General features: G+C 48.2%; 3 protein-coding genes across 18 annotated transcripts in view; 1 reads left to right on the forward strand and 2 right to left on the reverse strand.

Moving 5' to 3' along the window:
- SAR1B (secretion associated Ras related GTPase 1B) overlaps positions 1 to 5,735 on the forward strand; it is a 32,056-nt gene extending 26,321 nt beyond the window's left edge. For 4 of the 5 annotated variants that reach the window (XM_082454805.1, XM_082454806.1, XM_082454807.1 and 1 more), the window contains one exon: positions 789 to 5,735. In XM_082454805.1, the coding sequence (XP_082310931.1) occupies positions 789 to 905 (117 nt within the window). In that variant the 3' untranslated portion in view covers positions 906 to 5,735. The remainder of the gene's footprint in view (positions 1 to 788) is intronic. The other variant, XM_082454809.1, reaches the window with a different exon arrangement.
- SEC24A (SEC24 homolog A, COPII coat complex component) overlaps positions 1 to 10,172 on the reverse strand; it is a 104,403-nt gene extending 94,231 nt beyond the window's left edge. The window contains exons 1-3 of the mRNA XM_082454707.1: positions 9,990 to 10,172; positions 9,127 to 9,355; positions 7,275 to 7,352 (exon numbers count right to left, since the gene is read on the reverse strand). The gene's annotated coding sequence lies outside the window, so the exon portion shown is untranslated. The remainder of the gene's footprint in view (positions 1 to 7,274; positions 7,353 to 9,126; positions 9,356 to 9,989) is intronic.
- Positions 10,173 to 17,443: 7,271 nt separating this feature from the next.
- JADE2 (jade family PHD finger 2) overlaps positions 17,444 to 20,254 on the reverse strand; it is a 47,692-nt gene continuing 44,881 nt past the window's right edge. For 11 of the 12 annotated variants that reach the window (XM_082454736.1, XM_082454733.1, XM_082454731.1 and 8 more), the window contains 2 exons: positions 19,681 to 19,809; positions 17,444 to 18,411 (listed from right to left, as the gene is read on the reverse strand). In XM_082454736.1, the coding sequence (XP_082310862.1) occupies positions 17,603 to 18,411; positions 19,681 to 19,809 (938 nt within the window). In that variant the 3' untranslated portion in view covers positions 17,444 to 17,602. The remainder of the gene's footprint in view (positions 18,412 to 19,680; positions 19,810 to 20,254) is intronic. The other variant, XM_082454728.1, reaches the window with a different exon arrangement.

Here is a 20,254-nt window from a genome sequence, read left to right on the forward strand (position 1 = left end):
GTAGTGTATGTAGGCCCTCAGTTCAGTGTTTAAGCCCTGAGTTCAACAGAGATAAAAATAAAATGTAAACTTGGCCATAGCAGTGTTGGGGTTTTCTGAACATATACTTTATAATAAGCTTTAAGACACATTATTTTTGCATTCATTTTTACTGGTATTTGTTTTGGGGAAGGACCTTAGTATTGAAAAATCCCAGAGTAGAGAAATATTGCAGCCTATGGAAGGAGACTCTTATGTTAGATGTGGTAGACTTTGGTCTATTTTCTGTTTCTTCTTTTTAATAACTCAATTCCACATTAATTTTTTTTTTTTTTTTTTTGCCATGCTGCATTGCATGTGGGATCCTAGTTCCCCAACCAGGGGTCGAACTGGCGCCCCCCACATTGGGAGCTCAGAGTCTTACCCACTGGACCGCCAGGGAAGTCACTGCTCCACATTAATTTTAAGAAATGCCTTGTTTAGTCATAAACCTACTCAGAGAATGTTTGTTTTTAATATAAGTGAAGCCAGTTGTCCCAGGTAACTTGAATTTTTTCGAAGTCACAGATTATTTTCATTCTTGTGTGCCTCACAAGCTCACCTCTGTCCCACTGAGCAGACATCCTGTCCTCCAGTAGAGTGAGAGGAGACGTCCTGTGTGTTTAGGGGAGGGTACTCGGATGCCAAACAGCCGTGGCTTTATCACAGTCACCCTTTGTTCTAAGATGTACGAGCTGCAGTTCTCCTGGGGAGTGGAGCTTTTATTTCATTAAGGGGTCATTCAACATAATGTCTATCTTCTCTTCTAGGGCAGTGTATCTCTGAAAGAACTGAATGCCCGGCCCTTAGAAGTTTTTATGTGTAGTGTGCTCAAAAGACAAGGCTATGGAGAAGGCTTCCGCTGGATGGCTCAGTACATTGATTAACACCAGCCTGCATCAGTTCAAGGTCTCACCATTCAGGCCTACTCAGAGATTTGATCACTCAACATGCATAACTTGAATTCAATAGACTTGTTGGTTAGAAAACAGATGTTTTTTAGATTATTAATATTTTATCAACCTAATTTGAGTGAGAATTGAAGACTGATTCAAGTAAGCTGAATATCACAATGTAGCTTTCTAATTCCATAAAAATAGATTTTACAGTTTATAATCTAACATTACCCCCAGCACCATTTTTAAAGAGCAACTTTCCAGACTACCTTTGAAGCACTTTTTAACAATATGAAACTACAAATGTAAACCATATTTAAAAGTTCATCATGTTAAACTTTTTATGTACTCTTTTGGAACTAGTTTTTAAATTTTAGATTATGTGTCCACCTATCTTAAGTGAACAGTTAATAATTAGCTTATTGATGATTGCATGATGCCTTACAGTTTTCATTATTTTTTCTTATGCAAACGTCATGCAATAAAGCAAACCCTAATGTTTGGCATCCTTATTGGGCAAATGTTTCATTTTAATGTGTCTTATCTGGCTAGTGTGCTCTGAAATTTTGTATGTTTACTATTATCTATATGAGGGGGTTACTGGGAAAGGAGACTGCTTCAGAATATTTAGAATAATGCTTAAGTTCCTAGAGGCTTTTGCATTTTCCAGGAGACAAGTTGTGTTTGGTTGTACCTTATACCACATTTATCTCTGAATCATGTGTATTTTTATCTGTAACACTGCCATTACCAGTGCTGATGGGGTCCATGTCCTAGTCCCTGTGGGATCGGCCTTCTGCCAAAAAGCACATCTTCTGGTACAACCCAAGGTTAATTTTTGGTTTGATAGGCCCATTCCAGTTGTCTGATTCTGAAGTGCTCCATCTTACTGGTTTGGTATTCTGTGCCTCTTCACCAAAAGTAGTGACAGGCACCAGTCTCCCCACATTTACAGGTACTCCCCAGTCTCTTTATACTTAATGGTACTCTCCAGGGCAAACGACAAGTAGGGTCTTGTGCGCAGTTTCATCGTGGAGGCGTGCATCTGAGGAAAAAGAGCCTATTCTCCTTCATTTGTCACTGAGATGTTAGGGGATTTTGCTCCTGTCCTACAGCTCTTTTGCATTTTGGGCATATTTTATTTCTTGGTGGGAAGAAAATGAATCCATGTATTTAATTCTCTTTTTTTTTAGTTATTCTCAGCTAGCTCACTTTATAGCACAAAAGGCTTTTGTTTTTAGATACAATTCTTGCCATGTGATAGTGTCTGCAAGCCTCAGGCTTTCTGATAAGATTTTAGTTAGCTTTTTAAAGCATTTTAATTTCCTGAGAAATTGAGTTCTTTTTTTCCATATGTCGGAGATTCCCATAATTAGCTGAAAGACAAGTGCCAAATATTTATTTTTAAAGACTGTCAAACTTAAGGTTTCCTCTCTTGGTCATAAACCAAGGTTTTGTAGTATATTTAACCAATTCCATTGAGAATAGATTGCTCCAATTCCATCAAGAGTAATTTTAATATCAGAATTAGTGTTTTATCTAGCTATTGTCCAAATCAGAGTTACTGTAGTCCTTTCTGTCATCAATAATGTAATATATGAAGCAAATAAGGATTGAAGGATATGCCTGGAAGGAATTACCAGTTAGCTAAACCAACAAGGTCATTTCACCATGACATTTGGTTTTAGGAATTCACCTATTCTATTTCACTTTCAGCTTCCTTCTAAACAAAAATAAATAGCTTTCTCCCTGCCTAGAAACGTCAGTAGCACCATGGGAAAAGTAGCAAATGACATTTCAGCCTCTTGGTTTATTCTGCCAGATATATTTAAAGTACTCATTTTTAACATCTTGACTAGACAGAATTAAGCCTTATTAAAAGTAATTGCCTCTTGTTGATGGTACCTTTTCAATATTTACAGGGACATGCCTTTCTTCAAGTATTTCCTAGTATCTATTGTGATAATTGAGAAGTTAATTATTTGTGTTATAAATTGGTATAAAGGAAAAAGCTTACTGGTTTCTCTAGAGGGGATTTGCTTTCTGGTACAAAATATCTTGTTCCAGAACTCTCATTCTAGGTCTGTCACTGGGATCAAAGGAACAAAGTCACTTTGTGGACCACAGCTAAACTGTGGATATTTTCCCAATGATGTAAGAGTGTTATGGCCTGAACCTCTGGAAATGAAGCTGCACTTTCCTGCCAGCTCCAGGGAGATGGGCCTCGGAGTTCCCCAGCCATTGGGCTTACCATCTAGCTCTGAGAGCTCCTCAGAGCATATACACTGAGTCACTGCTTCCTTCAGGAGAAGCAAGTTAAGAGAATGCCAAGAAGCAGTAAAAGCACATGGGGAAAACATATACTCTGTATGTGCCTGTGCAAGTGTGTACATTTGCGGAGTAGTTTTTGGGTAAATGGTAGTATTGGGGACATAGGTTAATTTTGTTCCTCCCACTGTAAAGTGTGAAAATGTAATTAACACTATTGTATACAAGTTAAGATTGGATTCCATACAAATCAGGAAGTGTTCAAAAGATGTTTTAAAATCTTAAGTCCAAAACGAAAAATAGAGGGTCTCAGCTGGCTTTTATATTTTTAAAGAAGAGCTTCTTAACCTCACACCTGTTTCAATGACTGCTGTTAATTATACTTTTGTGTAACTGTTTAAATTGATGGATTCCAGTTTATCTTGGTGAATTTTTAGATTGAAGATTATAGCATTTTTAAAAATTGGGGCACAGATATTTCCTAAAGCATATGAAAAAATATTCTTCACCATTGGCTTAGTTGACCCAGTATCTTTGAGAGCCAAAGAAGTATGAATTCAGATATTGCCTGCATAGATCTAAATTTTAGTTTTGTGTGCCTGTGTACTTATACAAATTTACTGTGGTTTACAATGTATACACAGAACATTTCTTTTCTTTAGTTTTCAACTGGCTCACACTTCTGTGTAGCACTTTCCAGCACATAAGCTACTTGTAAATCATTAAAATAGAGTAATATTTGATAATAGTGTTTCTTGCCTTCTGCAAAATGACTTAATTAACCCAGCATTTTCACAAGTTCCATCATTAAAAACAGAATACCTCTAGTTGACATGACTTGAGAGTTTCAGGAGACAGGTTTACATTTTCTGAAACTGTACTTGGTATGTGACTCAATGTAGCATTTCAGTCTTAGTCACTTACAGGACTGAAGTTTGCAAGACTTCTATTGCCAAATAAATTTTGACCAGAGTACCTTGAAAATAGCTAATATAAAAGGAAGTCTCTCAAAAAATCTTGTGTTGATTTTATTTAGAGTATATGGTTTGGATTTTTTTTTTTTCTGGCCGTGCCATGCAGCATGCGGGATCTTAGTTCCCCGACCAGGGATCGCCGTGTCCCCTGCATTGGAATCGTGGAGACTGCCAGGGAAGTCCCTGTTTGGATCATTTTAAACGTATGTAAAAGTTGGTGAAGCTTCAACAAATCTCCAAGAGAGCATGAAAAAAATAGAGATTAGCAAATATAAACTTCTGGATGCAAAATTAATAGGGAATGTTTTCTATAAACATTAAAATTTTTTTTTTTGTAATAAATAGTTAAGAGTTCAGAAAACAGTATATCTTCAATTAAGGACTAAATTTTCAAAGCTCCATATTTATATTTCTGGTCATTTCCATCATTGTCCTTTTGAAATGCAAATTAGTGCTTTTTAACCAGAAAAAAAGATGAAAAGGAAAAGAAAGAGAACAAGCTCTTAAAAATATAGGACTGTGCCTCTGTGTAAAGTGATTGGAATTTTGTTAAAACCATGTTTCTACTCTTGAACCCTGGAACCATTACCCCTCACATACCCCAGCTCACACCTGGATAAAAAGATCCCTGAGTATAAAGGGAATCTGCAGAGTGTTGAAGATGCAATTTTGAACTAACTAATTTTTGTCCTTATAATTTAGAACATTAAGTAGCTAATATATTTAATACCTCTGATTGATTTTTCCGGGCTTTGACCACACTTTTAAACAGAATCCAAAGTAATCACAGTAAAGTAAGCAAATTTATCCAAAGTAAACTTTGTTTCAGGAGTGCCCCCACCCCAAATAGATCTTAGGACAGAAATGGGAAAGGCTTTTGAGTGATTTCATGCAGAATTATTTTCTCTGGAAAAGCCACACTGGAGTGGATGAATTCTTCTTCAGCATGTATTTTAAATGAAGCGGGGGAATTAGATTTAATTTTAGTTTTAAATATTTCAGGGTAAAGGGAGGTGACAGTTCTACAGTTTCTGACATACAAGTTGTCCTTGAAATTGTTTTCATTATCAAGTATGAAGATTCACATCAGAATCGCCAACTTCACATGGGTTTCTGGATTCCCTGGTGCTGCTCCTAACCTGAACTCGTAATCAGTTGCCATACTGAGGCAAGAGCGCTCAGGGTGAATGTAGTCACATAACTTTAAAAGTGATCAAAGTGTTTTCCGTGGTGAGGCCTTCAGTATTTGACTGAATGCAGAGTATGTTGAAGTGGTAAGTCAGTGATAAGTTTTTCATCACTAACCTTGTTTGCACTTTTGTACACCACTGCTTGCACTAGCATCTTAGTGTGAATTTTAACAATTGTTTTACAGTGTATACAGATTGTTAAGCATTAATTTATATAAAGATGTTTGTTTACCTTTATATATTTTACAAAGAACAGCTATCATAGTTGGTTAAATGTCCTTGAATTGTGTTTGTGTGTTATTTTGATTATGTTCTATTGTCTTTTCACCCCCCTATGAATTTGAGTGTCAGTAATAGAAAAATAAAATGATTACCTGGTCTTTGAAACACTCTGGTGTCAAGTCCCATTTTTACCATCCAATTGTAATTTTCATTGTGCTTATTAGAAATTTCTTGGACTTTGAAATTATTAAGATTATAGAACGCACCCTTTGTGCAAGGATTCCAAGGAACCTTTGCTTAAATTAAGTACCGAGGCCTAATTTGCCTTGTAAGACTGAAAACAACTCATGGGCGCATTGTAGTAGGACTTACACAATGCCAATTCAGTTGAAACGTGAAAAATAAGTCAGCTGGTTGGTTTTATCTACATCAAGGTTCTCTAGCTTTAGTATGCATCAGAATCTCCTCTGTGTGTGTGTGTGTGTGTGGCCAGGGGGGAGCTGGCTTTAAAACACACACACACACAAGAAAAAAAATCCCACCAAAAATTGTGATTCAGTAAATCCGGGGTGGGGTGGAGGGCAGTAATCCGAATCTTCAACAAGGTTCTCAGGTTTTTCTGGTGCCAAAGTGTGTGGATTTTCATTTAGGAAAAACAGTAATATAACACTAAATACTAGTAACACTAAATGGTCATTGGCCAATCAGTGAAGAAAAAGATTTATCTTTTCTTTTTTTCCCCTGAGAATTCATTTATTAGTAAATCCTATGTCGATGTAACCTGTAGTCGGTGGTTCTCAACCTTGGCTGCAATTCAGAATTACCCAAAGCCCAGGCTGCCCTCAGGAAGCAGACTTTTTTCAACTCCTCAGGTGATTCGAATGAAAAATTTTATCATTTTGTTAAGGATTATCAAGCTACTTTTGAGACTTAAATCCAAATATAAAACCTTTCTACAGCCATCCCTTTAACCTTCCCACTAACAGTGTGCAGGACATCAAGCTTTGTGCTAACTCTTAACATAAACAATCATGATTCTATTACAGTTGGGTCCATCAAATAGAGATTTAGTATGGACTCAAGTTATTTGCTGAACTGAAACTAATAGGTAGGTAGTGAATGCACTGAAGGGATAAATGCTAAGAAAATAAAGTCCAGTTTATTTAGCTCATTTTCTTGAATTTAGCTATATAATATCCCACTAGACTATCTGATATTTGTACTAAAGCTACAAGTAATGCAATGTCATAGCCCCTAAAAGAGTGTGAAAAGCACCTTTTTGGGAATAGAGGAACTAGGAAACTGTAAAAGAAGCCCTTTGGGTGGTGGCCACCATCCTCCTAATTGAAAGGTGAGAACAACAGCTTAGAAACCTGATGATTAACAAAGGTCCTAAAACAGGCCCTGTTTCTGCTGCATCCCTTATAAAGGGTTCACCTGGGGATTCAGTTAATTGACAAAGGTCAGAGCCTGTGTTTACAAAGGCTCTTAACTCAATTTATTTAAAATCAGACACCAAGACAATAATTTTCTGGCTATTATTTAGTAAACAAAGGAAGCCTTGCTTTGGAATGTGGATTTTGATTGGGGGCATTACGGTGAACCATTTAACATGTTTATTAAAGTCACTGTGACTTCAGTGATGGCACTATGCCACTACAAACAAGCTGGTAATGTTGCAAAAAGAAACTGAAGAGCTTTCTTACCTGACTGTATTGAAAGGGCCTGGGTTAATGGGTAACAGTCCTCCAGTCAAAAATCTTCACAGGTGTCATGTTTCATGGCTGGTAAAATAAACAAAGGGAAGAAATAATTGGAGGTGAGGTACAGGTGGACAGAGAAACACTTGGGGGTCAAAAATGGAGATTTAAAAAAAAAAAATGGAGATTTTTGTTTACTACTTTCTTGAGCTAAAAGGAACTGAATGTGAACCTCATCAGTGGAATTGTAGTCTCATTTCATCCGGGATTAGCAAAATCTCAGAAACTAGAGATTATAAACATTACCAAGTTACAGCACCATTTTTAGGGTTTTCTCCTAGCCCTTGGGTTTGGATTGAGCTCTCTAGATCCACCTCTTGTTTGGGAAGCCACGCCAGATTGATTGCAGTCTGGAGAAAAGCACGTTGACTTTCCTCCATTCTAGGGACTTCACTTTCAAGATCTGAATGGCCAAGAGCCCCTCTTTGGGTAAGGTGCAGAACAGGAGAGCTCCAGCCCTGTTCTGGGCCCCAGAGCTTATTTACAACTAGGGGCTCTATTGCATGGGGACACAGCTCTGACGGCTCCTGAAGGAAACCACACAACGCTGCTTTCTTTCCCGACTGCAGCAGATGGCAGCGGCACAAAGATATTCAGAGAACAGTCTGAGTCTTTCTCCACCTCAGCTTCTATGTGGGGCCAGGTTCAGAATCCACAGGCCTCTGGCAGTCGGGTGGCAGGAGGACCCCTCTTGGATTCTCTGGGGCCTCAATCTGCCTTCCATCTTTGGAGAAGCAGTGCCTGACCCTCTGATTACCTGGTATGTGGGCAGCAGCCTTTGCCCACCACTCCACGCGCAGGGCTGGGCTGGGCAAAATAGGAGGCGGGGTCCCTACTCACCAGGTTCTCTCTTTTTTTCTCTCTCTCATATACAAAACCTTACGTGTGGAAAACCGTTATCACCAGGGACTTTGCAAGTATTGTGCTGGTATTGGATTCAGTTTGGGACATTTGGCCTTACTTTCTGTCTGCCCTTCCACCAGTCAGTCAGCAGGAATTTCCTCAACACCTGCCTGCTGGGGACTGGCATGGAATGATGAAAAACGGGCAGAGATCTGCCCAAGGCACCATGGAAGGCAAAAGGGAAAGGCCCCCAAACACCATCGAGGTTTCTAGAAAAGGGGCACCAGAGCTGAATCTTGAAGGTGTATAAACTGGTTAGTGGAGAAGGGGTGAGAGAGGATAGTGCGAGCAGACAGAACAGCAATGACAGAGGCACAGCAGAAAAGGGCACGCTGTGATTTGGGGCCGGTGGAGCCCAGAGCCTGAAGAGGTGCTGTGTGGAGAGCATCTTAGACGGAAATGTCAGTGGAGGGAAAGACGAGAACATGAGGCCTGAATTGAGAAGGAGGCAGAAGAGCGGGGCTGATCTTTCCCATCTTTCAACCTGCTTCTCACCTGTCATGATAAGTAGGCTACTTCTAACACTGATTCCCAAACCAGCATTTTATGATGTATGACCATGTTTTCCAACCCAAGGCAGGAGCCGGGGATCCACCAGGAGAGCCTGCTCATGGGGCCATCAGATCAGGATACACTATTTGAAGCTGAGAACATCTGGACAGACTTGTATCCCCAAAATGCCACACTGAGCATGTGCACCAGAATGTGTGGCGCTGACAACGGGGAAGACGCATGTTTGAGGTCAAAATAAAACACAAGCTGGAGCTGTTGACACAGCTAAACAACCTACAAGACATCGGGCTGAGGGATTGGGGCTCCCTGAGGGTACTGCTGGGAGTGGGGAGCTGAGACCACATCTGTCCCTCTTTGACCCCCCTCTCCATGCACCTCTTACCTGGGACTGGCTTTGCCTGCACAGTGTGGGGATCTGGTGGTTCCATCCATCGAGCAGGAGAAGCATAATAGAGTAGATGAGGGGAGTACCCTGCCTTCTCATCCCCTAGGAAAGTCCTGAACTTGAAAAGTCAGGTGGGCAGCGTATCCTAACTCATCACACAGCCCAAGGGCTGCCCAGCGAACACTGGACTGGACTTGACTTCTGTGGCTCCCGGGCTCAGAACCGCCTGTGAATAGAAACATCGTTTCAGAGTGACAATTACAGTTGAATTTAAGGAAGACATTTTTTAATTTAATACAGATGGCTTAGCAGTGGGTTGCTTATAAAGTGACAGGCTCTCTGTCACTAGAGTTCAGAGGCTGTCCTAGAGAAGGTGGTGGACAAGATGTGCTTTCACGCCCCCCACCCCCCCTAAACACTGAGGTCCTATCACCCCGATGCAGCTCCTCAGATGAGGGCCGAGTAGGACCCAGGACTGATGGTGCAGGTTGGTACTGGTCCCATACACCTCCTTGACCAGAAGGATGTGCTCCTGGAGGGCAGAGGGGTCCCTAAGATTTAAGCATCCCCTCTGGTTCCTGATGTCCCTACAGGACACACTGCTCCCTTTGCCGTGAACCCATTTAGGAGTCTTACGTTGGACGAGGCAGCTATCAGGCCCGTCCATGGCAGCTCCTTCCCAAGCCTGCTAGGCTTCCTTCTGTAAGCTGATGAGCATGAATATTACAGCTGGCATGTGGGAAACAAAGTTTTGTATACCAAGCACCTGTCGCCAGAACCGGGCAATCACCCAGAGTCCCAAGATAGCAGTTCAGAATATCCACAGGTGATGGTTTATTTTGCTGAGTCACTTTTCTTACTTGGCTTCTCCTGCAAACCCTGGCGCTCTTCTGAGTTTCGTGTTGCTCCCAACGTTCAGTCCCTAGCAATGGAACGTTCCTTCTTTGCAGAAGGGGGTGAGGGTGCGGGACAGGAGGAATTCGGCTACCTCGGGCCTCCTGGGTTACAAGGTTTCAGCGTGGCCACCGAGGAACCGGGAATGCTGGGAAGGTGGGTGTTTCTCAGGCATAGGCAGCTGACCGGCACAGGCATCGCGTGAGTGGCGTCCCTGATGAACACCAGGTGCTTACAACCCGCCCTTAGCCGGCCCCTCCCGGGCCGCACGTGGCCAGTCCCTGCCCTGCCCCCAGACCACAGGTGTCCTGGTTGGGCGTAGGAAGGCCCGTGAGAACTTGTAAACAGCGCGGCTTCACCTCTAGGATTCCGGGAGTCAGTAAACAAATCCCTCGGGTCTCCTGGCCTCCGGTCAGTCTGCCAGCGTCAGAGCGCCCTCTGCCTAAACCGCTGTTCCCCCTCCCCTCACCCAGTCAGTGGTTCCTCATTCTGCTCCCTTCACATCCTTGCCCACTTTGTGACTCTCAGCCACCCTGCATGGTGGGCCCAGCAGGAACTCTCATCCTCATTTGACAGATGAGGAAACTGAGGCCCAGAAAGGGCCAAAACACAGTCCCTAATTCTCCATTACCACAAGGCCCACAAGAATCCATTTCTAGTCACTTTCTCCTCTATGGTGTGTTCATGGATGAATTCCCTGGACCTGAACGGCCACAGTTAGCTAATGTTAACTGAGGATGGAGGGACAATAAGGGGGAATTGCCCACTGAACACAAACCCCTAGACCTGGGCAAGCCCACCCTACAATTGCTGTCACCCAAATCACAGAGGCCCCCCCAGCCCTGCCAGGGAGGCCTCGGTCCCATTCCCAAGCCTGGAGGACGGACACCTCACCTTCCTTCCAGTGCCTGCAGGTCCTGCTCAGTGCTTAACCCTGTCACCGTCCCAACCGGACCTTGTGTCTCACCTCATGATCACACCCATGGCTAATGCTATGCTCCTACTGACCCCTCACCTGGTGACAGATGAATCAGCGGCCATGATGTCATTCTGATTGTGTGAAAGCCTGGAGCGTCTTCCTGCTCTTGCTCTGTCCAAGTTCAGTCTGGAGGCTCACGTAGCCCCCTCTGCCAGCCAGCCCCACCTCACCCAGCTGGCCTTAAGGTAAAATGAAGGGCCCCGGCAGGCTCTCACCTGATCCTCACTGACCACATCCTCTGACCATGGACCCTCCCCCCCAGGACCTAGAGAAAGCAGTATCCCCAACCTCTTCTCCCATTTTACAGATGGGAAAACTGAGGTACATTAAGTCAACGGCAGAGAGAAGACTAGAACCCTGGTTTCCTCAGCCTGGGTCAGACATATTTTCTTACAGCGCTGTGCAAAAAACTGTGAGGGTTGGGTTAAAATAAAAAGAAGACTTGAGTTTGAGTTGGGGGGCCCAGGGGAGTCATGGGTGCTCTAGGAAAGGCAGAGAGGCCCAATGTGAACTCTTTTTTATTTTTTAATTAACAAAATTTTTTTGGCCGCACTGCGCAGCTTGCGAGATCATAGTTCCCCAACCCGGGATTGTAGCCGGGCCCCCGCCAGGGAGAACACAAAGACCTAACCACTGGACCGCCAGGGAATCCCCTCTTTTTTCTTTTTAATGTTTTAGAATGGCTTCTTTTTCCTTAACATTGTGTTTGTTGTTGCAGCAAAGCAGTCATACATTATTAAATGTAGCAGGGTTACTTTTTTTTTCCTATATAGTATTCTTTTTTTAAAAAAATTGTGGCAAAAAAAACCACATATCATCCGGCATCAGGGCTGGGCAGCAGATGGCGTCCCAGATCCTACCCTGCAGGAGTTTCACAAGAACAAGGCAGGTTCAGGGTGGGCACGAGAGTCCCTCCCCGCTGCCGCGCAGTCTGTGTGTCATTGCACATGGCTTTGGGACTATCGGATTAAAGTTTGTCTCCCACACTGGCCTGGTCTCTGCACAGGGGCATGTGGTCATCCCAGAGTCCTCAGGGCCCAGCAGCTGACGCCCCGAGAGCGCTGAATCAATGTGTGCATGAACGAAGCGGGGGGAGTGGACACCTGGCCTCCCCTCGGATTCCTGTGCCACTGGCTCATTAGTAATTATTTTATATTGATTACAGGTTCAAGTGATCATATTTTGGATATAATACATTAAATATGTTATGAAAATTCATTTTACCTGTTTCTTTTTACTTGTTAAAAATGTGGCTACTAGAATTACATATGTGGCTCACACTTTATTTCTACTGCACATTGCTGCTTTGGACCCACACGTACCTTGACCTCTCCTGCCCCACAGCTTTGCAGCTGCAGGCCTGGCCACGGAGCCGCTGCATCACTCTTCTGGAGCACTGTGGCCAAGTGGGCCTGGATTTGGGAGGAGGGAGAGGCTGGGGTGCCGAGCCCAGGGCAGCTGGCCCAGAGAGCTGACAGCCCCAAACCACAGCTAGGGGGGCTGGCCGAGCAGGAGCCCCCTCAACCCTGGGGCTGATCCACCAGCACCTCATGCTGACTGCGGTTGAGGATGCTGAGTGAGCCCTTCTCACTCTCAGCTGGATGCCCTGAAAGAACTCACACAGCTCTGTCAGACAGGGTTCCCAGGTCCCAGCAGCAGGGATGTGGCCCCTCAGTGAGGGACACCTCCCTCCATAGGCGTTCAAAGCACATACACTCGCCCCAGGTTTCTTTCCATCACTTTTCTGCATCGGGGGGAATCACAGAACTTTGGATCTGGAGGTGCCCTCGGGGACTTACCTTCTATTGCATCAGTGAGGAAATGGGGCAGTTCTCTGTGGTTAACAACTAAGTCAGCGGCCCCAGAAGCTAGATTCCTTGAGTCTCAATTCAAGCCCCTTTGCACACAGCCTCCCCTTGGGCTCTCAGAGGAGGTTCAAAACCCCTCTGCACGTAGCTTAATCCATCTTTGCGCTTGCCGAGCCCTCTACCCAGAGCGCTTGTTGTCCCTTCCTCCCAGCCAGCTCCCCTTGGGCGAGCAACTAGTTATTCTTCAAGTCTACATCGCCTGGAAGCCTGGAAGCTCCGGGAGGGCAGGGTCCTGGTGCCATCCACAGTGTACGACCCAGCACGCTGGCAGAACGAGATGTATGCTCAGTAGACTAATTGTCAAGTGAATGAATGAATGATTGAATGCATGCATGAACGAATGGTGTTGCTTCCTCAGAGTAACCTGAATGCACCCCTGCCCAATCAGCCCAGGCCTCCATGGTACCTCCCAGTTCCCTCATTGTGTCCCTGCTGGACTGTGAGCTCCCCCAGGGCAGATATGGTGGCTACATTCCCCACACTTTACAGAGCCTGGTCCGGAGTAAGTACTCAGGAAATAATGAGTGAAAAACAAGCCTGGGCAAAAGCCTTTCCTGATCTAGGGACAGAGGCCCGAGTTTCCTCCCAAACCTTCCCACTGCCCCAGGTAGGTGGCTCAAGGGGTCCCGACTTTAACGCTGAACTTCACCTCTTACCAGGGGTGTGGCTTTGGGAAGCTCCATCATCCACTCGGAACTCCAGGGGACGACAGCAGTGCGGAGCAAATGAAATACGCCAGCCCCGGTGCGTACTGCGCACTCGCTACGTCCCTTGGGACACCCAGGGAACGCTCGCCGTTTCACTGAACCCCTACACCCCGCCCCTGGTGCAACAGAGCCTCACACCAGCCAGCACAGAAAACATCGCTTTATTAACTGCGTTTGCCAACACACGAGGAGTGCAGAGGGGTCCTGAAGACACGGGCCATAGTGGGGGCTGGGCTCTGGAAGACCCCCATGAGTGAGCAGGACAGGATGGGACTGGGAGCTACGCGGCAGCGGCAACACAGAATCATGCAGGGCACGCGGGCACCGGCCACCCCCAGGCGGCCATACATTCTATTGCTCGTGAAGGGTAGCGAACATGGACAATGTACAAAAAGGAGAAATAGGTTTTTGCGTTAATGAAAAATACATTTTTTCTCTACAAAGGAATCTTTTCTAATACAAGAAAATAAATATTGCAACATAAGCCAAAAATAATTTAAAATTGCTCTTTTCAATATATTTTCAATATTTCTCTTGTATATTAACAAATGGCACATCACTTTCATTGAAACAAAGACAGAAGGTGTCTCCTCCTGTGACATTCATATCATCCCCCCACCCCGAGCCGATGTGGAGCACAGAGTGTTGTGCATCTGAGGGACAAAGTAGCAGGAAGTGCCTTAAAGAACAACCAAAGGTCCCAGACTCCAGCCTGACTCTTTGGCCAATGTGGCCAGCTGGGCCAGGGGCATGGGAAGTGGCCTCCCCAAGGGCCTTGCTACAGGCACCCAGGCCATTCTACAGAGCTTCGGGTATGGGCAGAGGTTGGCCACATCTGGCAGTAAGCAAGGAAATGCCAAATCCAGCTGCTGCCAATGTCTGTTAGAATCGAGCAGGTGATTCTCTAGAAATTGTCCCCCAAGTCCCATCGTGTGCCCATACACGACACACACAGATACGCATGCACTCGGACACACACAAGGTGTGCTCTGGAACAGGCTCACACATCCACAGTCCAACACCCATGTTTGGAAACCTGGGTGGCTTCTCCAAGGAACCTGAGACCTTTACACTGCAAATGCTCACACACTGTCACTGAGTCAGAGCTCATTTAGTAAAATAAACCCTTCTACCTTTCTTCTCCTTATTTGTTCTAAAATACATTTATGATCCATAAAAATACTTTCCTCGCACATTATCCTCTCTCACTGTGATGAGGGGGAAGGAGGTGGGCAGTGGGGACTGGGAGGGTGGTGACAGCCCGGATGAGTTCCAGAGCAGCTTCTCCCTCCCTGAGGAGGGCCAGTGAGTGTGGGCAGACACGGTCAAGCAAAAGATCTGCCTCAGCCTCTGGTCTGGAAAAGGCCTCCTGCCTTCTTCCCAGCTTCCCATCTTAACCTCCGAGGCGGCAAAGCCGTCGGCAGGCTGGAAAAAGAGCGAAGGGGCTGTGGCTAATAGCAGAAAGGCCAGCAGTGGGAACCGGTATCCTTGTCCTCTTGCAGCCCGGTGGACATCCTAGGGATGGACAGCTGCCAGGCAAGGACAGCTCTAGGGCGTGGCCTGGGAGACCCCGGCCAGCCAGCCTTACAGACACTTGGACTCCGTGCAGGATGTGGGCCCCGGGGATAGTTCAATCCAAAGCAAGAGCCAATCGGGAAGAGGGTCGGAATCCAGAGGCCGACTTGAGTAGAGCCCCTCTGAAGAGTGCTGGCTGCCTGGCCTGGCCCACCCAGTCCAGACCCTGGCCAGACCCACTACCTTCCCACCCTGGTTCTCTCCCTACCCTCACCCCCAGGGAGCCCAGACTCTGCCTCAGGATGGATGAAGGGTAAACAGGCAAGTACTGGGTCTACCGGACCCGAGCCATTCCTGGCACCCCCATCCCCCGGCAGAGTTTGGTTGTTCTTTAAAGCTCGTCCCTTTGCTTCCTGTGAGGTCAGACCGAGCAGTCCAGCACAGACAAGGTTGTGGCCCGAGGTGACCCGAAGCACGGGGAAGGAAGGTCTATTCAAAGGCAGTAAACAGAGAATGGGGTTGGGACACTTATGCTGACACTGCACTGGCCACTACTACCAAGGTGGGCGGGCAGGCAGACTAAACTCTACATGGTAGCTCATGCCATCCCAACGCCCAGAGTCCTCGAAGCCCACTCCGAGTCTGCTCCGACTGGACAAATCTGTCCGACCCTTTAAACTTAGTCGTTGTCTTTGTTTCCTGTTTTGATAAAATTCACATGAAACTGAGTGTCGATGATCATGCCACTGTCGTACCTTGAAAATTTGGAGTCGGGGATGGGTGCTCGAGCTGCTTCCCCATCCCGCTGATTTGCGCTTTGTGTGTCACGTGGGGGCAACCCCATGGTAACACTTTTGCCACGCTGGTTTCGCCATCAGTCTCCTCCCACAGTGAGTCTCAGAGTTCAGGAGAGCTCACAGTGGGCCCAGCCCGGGGATCTGAAATCCAACACCAGCAGCAGAACAGCATCCTCGTCCAAGAGCTTGGGCTCGCCTCTTGGACGTGTGCAATGAACATGTTTCTATACTTGGTTGCTAAAGAGCTCCATTTAAAAAAAAGTCCAAGTGACAAGTTGTCAGGTCCAGGCTGTGCTGTATTATGGTCAAAATATTCTTTGGCATCCACAGAATGATTCGACTGATTCACTGGACTTTTGCAAGGTTCTTGTTGGAGAAGTTCTGGCTTTACCAGTGGCAGAAGTGATCCACGAGTAATTCATAAAAGAAAGAAAAACACATTTTCACTGAATTCCTTTTTTTGTTTGTTCCCTGAGCTGTCACCCTGGGGCCACTCCACTGAAAACTCTTCAGAGCTACTACCTGGGACCTAGAGGGTGGGGTGGGAAAGGCAGGACGGTGATGGTGGGGAGGGAGGGAATGGCTGGGAAAGGGGGTTAAGGCTCGGAGGGAGAGAGGAACCAGGAGGATCCAGCGAGACTTGAAACAGCCCCAGCAGGCCGTCACTGACACGCCCTGGGCCCCGGGGTCCCACTGCTTGTTGGAAAGAGGAGTTTCCAAAAGGAAACCGAGGAAGAAGCTCATCTCTTAGCAGGACTGGGAAACTTGAAAAGGCAAGTGGTCTGGTCTGGTCAGCTATCTGGGAGTGATCAGACCTCGGCCGAGACTGGCCCCAAAGGAAGGAAGGAAAGTTGGAGTCCCAGAGCGATTCTCTGCAGTGGGCGAGTCTGAGCCCCACGCCCCCCATCTGGGCACTGGCCCTCCCTCGCAGCCCTCCGCCGGCACTGGCGGCTGGCTGGCTGGGAGTCCCCTGAGAAAACGGCACAGCTCAGGAAGGATTCTGGGAAGCCCTTCCCAGAGCCGCCGGGCTGGGCACTGGCAGGGGCAGAGCAGCAAGGGAGTGGAGGGTCACAGGGTGGGCGGGCAGGCCTCAGATGATGTGGGTTGATCAGGAACGGCTGTGGTTCCCTTGGAACCAGCAGGCCCTCTTCGCCCCCTCAGTGCTTTCTCGTATAAGCTCGTTGTGCTTGTGACAGTGAGTAGACTCTGGCTGGGTATCACTTATTATACTTCCTTGGGGATCAGTGGAGTGCAGCAGGACCCCCCAGATGGACCCCAGTGGGATTTGGGGGCAAGGTGGGACAGGCCCTGGGCTGGCCCATCTGCCATAATAATGCCCAAATGACACTCTGTGTCACCCAGTGGCAGCGGGCTGGAGTCCTGAGCTCTTCTTCACCTTGCCTACGTGTAGCCAGGAGCCCAGCAATACCGCGTGGGCCGGGCGGGGATGCTGCCGCGGCAGGGATGGTGCCCAGGACCTGGTGTGGTCCTAGTGGCCAGAGCCATGTAAGGAATCCTAATGTCCTAGGCCAGCACAGAGGAAAGACAATAGTGTGGAATTCGAAACTCTCTTTATATTAAAAATAAAACCACAACAGAGTGGCAGCCTCGAGGGTCTGAGACACTCAGCAGAGATTGGAAATGGCAGTTGTGACTGGGCTGAGGCCTCGTGGGCGGACCAGGGCAGGGCCCAGGACAGGGGTAGGGGGTGACTTAGGAGGCCAGTACCCCCATGCGGACCACCTCCTCAGCCCCTGCTTCCCGGGGACCCCGCTGCACCCCGCTGTCCTCGGCCTCCACATCTGAGTCGCTCATCTCCCCGTCAGAAAAGTAGCCATCAGTCTCAGTGTCAAAGTGTAGGCTGACCTTTGGCCTCTCGGCCACAGCAGAAGGCGGTCCTGTCCCGGCATCAGGCCTGGCACTTGGCGATCTCCGGGTTCCCCTGCTCTCGCGGGGCGGCCGGAGCCGGCCTGAGGGCTTGGGACTCGCCGTAGGGCCAGGCACTTGGACATTCGAGTCGGCAGCCGTTGGGGCTGCCTCGTCCGGGGTCTCGGGGGCCAGCGGTGGGGGGCTCTCGGGAGCTGCTGGGATGGGACAGTCCTCGGCTGTAGGACTGGATGGCAGGTGAGAAGGCGTTCGCCGTGGTGGCTTCCTGGCAGGTGGCCCCTGACCCCCCTTGCCGCTGCCAGCATCCTGGCCCCAGGGCTTCTTGGGGGTTTTGTCTGGAGTCGTCCGTGAACCGGGCCCATCCTGTGGTGGTTTCTTCTTGGCAGGCAGGCGGGTGCGGCCACGGGCCTTCCTGGCAGGGTCGCCAGGTCGCAGTGAGGGGTCCCGCATGAAGCTCAGCAGCGTCTCCTCGTCCTGCAGCAGCTCCTCCGACAGCAGCCCCGGAGCAGGGTCCTCGCGGTGCCCATTGTTTAACGACCACTCGCTCATGGCCATGTTCTCTGCCGTGATCTGCACCGACTGCGCCAGCCAGCTGTTGAAGAAGGTGCCGTCGATGGGGAATGAAGTGGACAGGCCTGGCCGAGGGGAGAAAGAAGGCAGGTGAGATGCCAGCAGGTGTGTGTCCCACTCTCCTTCAGGAAGCCCTCTCTGACCCTCCCCTGCACGCCACCGTGCCTTCCTCCCTCTTTCCCTCTGTGCTAGACCCTGTTGAGTTATCTTGTTTCGTCCAACCATCCTGCCAACACTGCCAAAAAGCAGGCTCCACACCAAATACCCATCTCCCCAGAAGGACGTCCTGCTCCTGGGACCGGCTTCACAGTTTGAGAAGCAGAGCGTAAAGTGAAAATGTGGGCTCCCTGTTCAAAAATTATTAAGAATTTCAAAGTGGCAACAGCAGAGCATGAAACCAAGAGAGGGTCCTTCGAGACTGCACAAGGTGGACGCCCAGGCCTGCCCATCACCCTGTATCCTGGGGGCATAAGGGATGGAGGAATGGAGGAAAGCGCCCTCAGGCCACCAGGGGGCACTAGATTTTCATGTGCCGCTTCTCAGAGCTTCCAAAGCAGGTAACTTGGATATGGGCATCAGGCATGAACCGGATAGCAAGGTATATCTGGGTAGAAGGTCCCTTTTGGATGCCAGGGCCAGCTCCAGCTACGGGTCCTCCCTCCTTTACTGAGGTCTTGGGAGGCGGCAGCTGGTGAGACTGGGCTTCCCATTAGATATCAAGTTGTTTCCTTCCTGAGACTGAGGAAAATAAAAGATGACCTGGGGCTTCTACACTAGAGGTGAGGTTGGGAAGGGGACACCACCCCTGCCCTGAGAAGTGCTCTAGAGGAAGCATGTGACATCCTAGGAGACAAAGCCCAAGGCTGAGGGTCCCTCTAGGACTGCTGTGCTTAACGGGGCAGCAGTAAATAGGTCTGTGACAGTGAGATGGGCTGGGCCAGGGCCACTCCTATGGGTCTCTCTGGGTGGCTCCCAGAAGATTTGCTGGGGCAGAAGGGAGGCCCATTTGAGGACATTCTGGCAGAGGGGGACAGGGACGGAGAATTATGGCAGGCCCTCACCTCCCAGCATGCTGGGCTCCTGGAAGGGCCAGGACGGCCTAGCAGTCCCTGAGCTCTTGGGCCCAGTCTCCAGTCTACAGAAGAGGAACTCTCAGGGTGCCAGATCCCAGTCTCCTTTATGGCTGGAAGGAGTGCGTGGGCAAGCAAGGGCCTGGCTACCCCTCTCGGGCGTCCCACTCTGCAGCAGGGATGCTGGTGGTCCCCATGGCCTTTCGTGGGGAGCTGCAAGTGGAGTGATGGCATGAGCCTGGCTGTGTGCACCAGGCCACTCACCAAGCTGCCCCAGGACTGAGTCGGACCCTGCCTTCACTTTCTCTTTCTTCTCGGGGCTGCCCTTCGGACCCTCGCGGCCTTTCCTTTTCGAGTCGCTCTTCTTGCCCTTTGCTCTCCTCCCAGACCGCTCTGCGTCAGGGAAAGAGAGAGCAGGAGGGAGATGGTTACCCCAAGCAGCCCAGCCGGAACTAAGACCACTGTGTGGCATCCAAGGAGTCCTCCCCATCACCCAGGGCCTTGCCTTCTAGGCCACCTCCTCCTGCCTCTGTGGTCCAGGTTCTGAGCCATGTGGGGCCTGGGATAACTGGGGCTCCAGTGAGTCAGGGAGTAGCTAGTGTGGGAGAGAGGGGTAACTGCCCTTGAGGGGCTTGGTGAGGGGCACAGGGCCACGCGGAGGGTGGAAGACCGCTTTGTAGAACCTGGACTGCGGTTTGATCTATATGGCCTAAAGATCTCAGCACAGAGTCCTGGTGGGTGGGAAGGCTGGAGGTGAGTGGACAGGGCAGGGCCTTAAATGCCAGGCCAAGGAGCCAGACCTGAAGGTGGACAGGACACTCTGAGGAGTCAAGAGCCT

Source organism: Balaenoptera physalus (genome assembly GCF_965194825.1).
Source record: "Balaenoptera physalus genome assembly, chromosome: 3".
Lineage (NCBI taxonomy): Eukaryota > Metazoa > Chordata > Mammalia > Artiodactyla > Balaenopteridae > Balaenoptera > Balaenoptera physalus.